This window comes from Trachurus japonicus, unplaced genomic scaffold, assembly GCF_045865225.1.
Source record: "Trachurus japonicus isolate A0001 unplaced genomic scaffold, Traja_1.0 AP030198.1".
Taxonomy (NCBI): domain Eukaryota; kingdom Metazoa; phylum Chordata; class Actinopteri; order Carangiformes; family Carangidae; genus Trachurus; species Trachurus japonicus.
Window position 1 is genome coordinate 14,690 of NW_028220331.1, and position 5,445 is coordinate 20,134.

General features: G+C 40.1%; 1 protein-coding gene across 1 annotated transcript; it reads left to right on the plus strand.

Moving 5' to 3' along the window:
• The first annotated feature begins 889 nt into the window (after positions 1-889).
• LOC146960595 (uncharacterized) lies at positions 890-4,063 on the plus strand. The gene is made up of 4 exons (XM_085772245.1): positions 890-953; positions 2,058-2,324; positions 2,815-3,042; positions 3,966-4,063. The coding sequence occupies exons 1-4, from the start codon at positions 890-892 to the stop codon at positions 4,061-4,063; spliced, it is 657 nt and encodes a 218-aa protein (XP_085628371.1).
• The last annotated feature ends 1,382 nt before the right edge of the window (positions 4,064-5,445 follow it).

The following is a 5,445-nucleotide window of genomic DNA, read 5'->3' on the forward strand; positions in this document are numbered from 1 at the left end:
ACCGGAACGTGCAGAGTTGGAGCCGGGCTGTTGTTTCTCGCAGCCCCCGCTGCCGCCGTCTCCTGTCGGGAGCTGCGGGGCTGGTGCTAAGCTGCTAATGCTAGCTGGGATCTCTTCTGTAGTAGGAGGATGAATGTTGCTGTTTTCATCTTCTTTGTCGTCCTGCTCCTCGGTGATAGTCGTTTTTGTTTTTTTTGAAATAGGCACAGTAACATTACTTGTGAAAAAATCCAATATTCCTTTCTGTTTTACTCCACGTCCACGGTTGTCGCTCGCCATTGTTGTTCAACTATTCGTTTGAATATGCTGAAGCAGCTTCCTGGTGAGTCTCCTCCACAATCTTTTTTTTTAAATGTATTTTCCCACACATTCCCACAACTCGATTTACACCCCATATAATTTACAGATATTATATATATATATACTTAAAAAAAAAATATATATATATATATATATATATATATTTATTCATTTATTTCAAACATTTAGGTTTACAGTGATGTTACACCCTGCACCACCAGGGGGGGCTGCAGCCCCGGCAGCACCCCCCTTCCCGCGCTACTGCATAAAGGTTTCCCCCTCCCCTCCCCCTTGTGAAATTGGTCTCTCTTCCTCTATTCTCACTCTGTGTCTCTACTACGATTTTACTTCCACGGCGAGATTTCTTTGAACAGACAGACTACCAACAAAAATTGCAAGGTGATATGATAACATTTATGATAACACACAGTTTACTTACAGTTGATGCTTTTTGAAAAAACGATGCAATCGTTTTCTGCTTTTTGGGTTTGGCTGGCCTCATCTTGCATGCCGTTTTGTTGTTGGTAGTTCTAGGTTATGGGGTCCTAAGCTGTCCCACTGATGCCTGTCATATGCGTTCTGGGTAACTATGGTAACCAGGCTTGAGACGACGCAGCCTACCCAGGCCCAGCTCAACAACCGAATACAGGAGTGTAATACCGTTTCTCGCCACATAGCCCATACGCGTCCAGAGAGGCGCTATTTCGCATTTTTTTTTGCATTTTTTTGCATTTCGAGATTTTTCTCTCCATAAAAGTGAGGGGGACGGATCCAAGTGAATCAGAATCTGGGGGTGTCGAGTCCCACCTGTCCCACCCTCTATCTGCGCCCTTGGTTTTTACGCAAACAGAGTTACATACATTTTAAGAAGCGAGAGAGGTCAAAATGACCTCACGGTGGTTCTAGTAAGGGACTTTCACACAAAGCCTATTGTTAGCATGAGGTAAAGAACAAGTACAAGTATATTTTTTCCACAGCTGTGAGTCAGACTGAGAGACAAACTAACAGTGTTTTCATGGGGTTTGTTCACAATAAGAAAACAATTATTTTCATTATCTGATAATTTTCTCGTCGATTGACCAGCCTTTGCACTTTCATTCAATTGTCCTTTCACATCAAAGGCTCCATCAGATAAGGTTTAGTATTGTAGGTTTTACGCTTAATGTGTATTTTATTTTACGGTCTGATGCATAACGAGATACTGTGTTTGTAAGGTTTAAGTGATAGTTTGGATTATCTCACATATTGTTTGCTGCACTTCAATGCCTTACCAGTTTAGAGAAGCAGCCAAAAGTCGTTGTTGTTGTTTTTTTTCTGACCACATCCACAGCACTGTACATCGCTGTGTGCAACTTCTGTGTCAGTGACTCTGCTGCTTCACACAACCCCACATCAAATATCCTGACTTTAAACACCAAAACCATCACTGTTTGGTTTTACATCTCCTCTCTCAGGCTTCTAGTAACAGCAGGCCAGTGAGCCAATCAGAGCAGAGGAGGCTCTGAGCCCATAAACAATGTGTGATCTTTAAACTATAGATACACACTGAGTTTCACTAGAATCCAATTGGACTGTCCAAACAAACAATAATTACACAAAAGAACAACAGCTTCCCTTCAATCTGGATTGGTGCTCAAAACTCTGCATCACATAACTCATTCTCCAGTTCTCACAATCTCAGAAAAACTTGTTATCTTAAAATTGATGTTTTATACATTGAAAATAAACTGTTTCTTTTGCAGGAATAAAATCCATAGTTGTTGTGGAGAAACAGAGATACGGATTCACCCTGCCTCGTCCTCAAACTGTGGATGGTTCAGTGACGTGGAGCAGAGAGAGTAATGGAGAGGTGGTTAAGATTCTAACAAGTGATGGTGACAAAGACAAAAGATACAATGATCCAGGGAAACGATACAGTTCGTTAGCAGATAGGTCACTGTTCAATATGAGAGCTGTTGTCTCAGACAGTGGAAGATACTTCTGCAACAACCAACCAGCTGTGGATCTGACAGTGATCCCATCAGGTAACATCAACCTATATCGATCTTGTTTCTGTTCTTAAATGAGCTGCTTCACACTTTAAGTTGGTTTTGGTTTGGTTTTTTCAAAGATTATTTTACTGTCAAGATTCCCAGTTTCTGATGCATTGTCAGCAGCATCCTGCTCAACATGTTAAATATTGTGTCATCACAGCTGGTTACCAGTTTTATCAAGAACATTTAGGGAAAACTCAAGCTAACAAATAACACAGTCAATAACACAATGGAAGTTTAAAACTTTCAGTTTGTGTGAAGTCTGTTTTAGAGAAGTGTGAATTGGAGATTTTGATGCGGATAAATTGTAATGTATTTTGTCCACTTCATTTGTATATCAGCAACAGAGGGCTGAACAATACAATTCTTCTCCACATAACTTCAGTCAGATCAGGAGTTAGTTTACACAACATCTATCATGCAAGAGAAAAGTTCATTACTATACATCATTAATATTTTCTCACTCTGTTGCTCTGTACAGGAACACCAATAGAAAATGCTCCGGAGATGACCAGCATCACTCTGACATGTCCTGGAGAATCAAATGATAAAACATGGAGAAGAGAAGTTGCTGGAAGACAAAATAATATCAGAGGTTCTGTCTCCTATGTGGACAAGACTTTGTTGTTGTCTATACCACATGTGCAGCTTGATGACTCTGGACTGTACTACTGTGGAGGAGGAGCTGTGTATCTGAAAGTCACCGAAGGTAAGCGAGGTTATAGACAAAATGTCAGAGGGGAGGAACAGAAAGATGGAGGGAGATAAGACAGAGTGAAGCAGTTCTTTATTTAGAGCTCAATCTGACTGATACAAACTTCAAATCTGCAAAATGGCACAAAACAGCTTCTAGAGTCTGACTCAATACCACTGTATTGTAATTGGTGGACCCCAGGAAGATTAGTGGCTGCTGTGCAGCTGCTAATGGGGATCCAATTAAAATATACAAATAAACAAATAATGATGAAATTTTCAAAGGGAAGTTGCTGATAAGGTACATAATTAATTGATGTCACTGACAGGGATCATAAGTCATTTTACATAAACATTGATACTGTGGTCGCTGTTCACAAACTCCATGTGCTTGTGGATCTGTGTTCAGTCCAGCGCATCAGTGACACTGCAGAAAGGGAGAGGTGCAACACAGAGGAGGATGATGAGCATAATAATAATTCACACAGGTTATTTACATAAAATAAGGTGAATGTGTCTGAAAGCCTCTATTTCCTGTGTTTTAATGCATATTTCAATTTCTCCACACAAAATACAAAACAACAACACAAACGACAATGACAGTGACGACAGCATCACCAACAGATTCAGCTTCTTCTTACCTGTGGCTAATGCCTGTTCACATGGTGCTTGTGATGCTCTATCTAATCACCATGATCACCATCATCATCGTTACCCGGAGAAAAGGTGAATATAGTTTGACTTGTGTTTGGTTTCCTGTGTTTGAAAATGCAAAATGTGCTGAAACTGAGACATTTATGGGATTAAAGGTAGGTCCAAATAATATCTGTCATTGAGTCATACCTCCAATGTTGTAGCCTCCTTAAACGACCACTTGGTGGTGCTGTTCCCAACCACTACTCACCCATCATCTCCACGTTTGTTCTCTGTCTTTTGCAGCTCAACAGATACAGAAGGAAAAACTTGAAGAATCTCTTGCACCTCCTCTCCAAACTGCTCCTCTTGTGGATGAAAGCAACAATGTAAATATAGAATGAAGAAGTTTCCATTGTGTAAATAATGACTCTCCTGCATCATTGTATCCTGTTGAACTGAAGTGGTAATAACATGGTCTGTGTTTATATTCAGTAATGATAAATGTTTGTAAATCATTAAAAATGTAAATAGATAATTAGTAAAAGCTTCCTACATAACCTCCGCCACAGCACAAGTTAATGTCTAAATGCACATACGGTACACACATACTCAGTATTTGTTGTGGGTTATAAGAACCGACCTGCTACTGTGAGCTGAAATGTGCATATCTCCAACATTGTATCTAATGAACTACATCATTACTGCATCATCGTCAGAGCACTGTGTCGACATGAGGAAGTCAGAGTCAATGTGCCTCAGATCTCATTTCCTTTCTTTATTTCAATTTTTATGAGGGAAAACCATGTGAAATAAAATGTTAATCATCACACCAGAAGATTTCTACAGTTTTTAAAACACTTATGGAAGGAAGGATCAAGTCACATCAACTCATGCTCATGAGCTCTAAAGTCAGAAATTCTAAGATAAATAAACTTAAAGTTGGCTAAACTAACTTACAGTACACATTGAGTTCACAAGAGGAGATCAGTTGATAAGATGCTGTCTATGTGCTTGTCAGTGTTAATGCTACAAATGTATAGAAAAACAACCGGTAGCACTACATAATACGGCCCGCGACTTACAGCGTACCTACCGCTCTCTTGCCGCGTAGGTTGCCGCTTATTTCACACAAGTACTGAGTAACTGCAGCTCACTTTCCCCCCTGTTTCCCCCGTGCATTTACAGTGTAACTAGGCTGCGTCTTAGCGCGTAACTTACATCCTGCTTCACACCAACTTTCACAGAAGTACAGGGTAACTCTCGCTGTTTTACAGTTTAACTAGGCTGCGTCTTGGCACGTAACTCCTGTCCTACTTTACACCAAATTACACAGTAACTCTCGCTCACTCCGCCACTAATTACCCCGCATTTTACAGTATAACTAGGCTGTGTCTTAGAGCGTAACTCCCGTACAATTACGTCCTACTTTCCCCGGACTTACAGTGTAACTCCTGCCAGGTACATTAGAAATTAAATAGTCTACTGTACAATATGAGCACAGTTGCAATCCATGTTTTCCAAAAGTGTCAGCAGCGACATTTCACCTCTATTTCAGAGATTTATTATTCATTATTTAATTGTATGGTTTGGAATAGGTGAGAAATGGGTATAGAGTGTGGACATTTTCCAATACAGTAACAGGCTGGCTGGTAGCAAACTTACCTCTCTAAAATGCACATCTATGAAAGTCTAGTTCTGTCATCCAAGGGCAAAACACAAACTATACAGTAATACATCCACAATAATGAGTCATTCGGAGAGTTAGAAAATGTTTTTATTATTT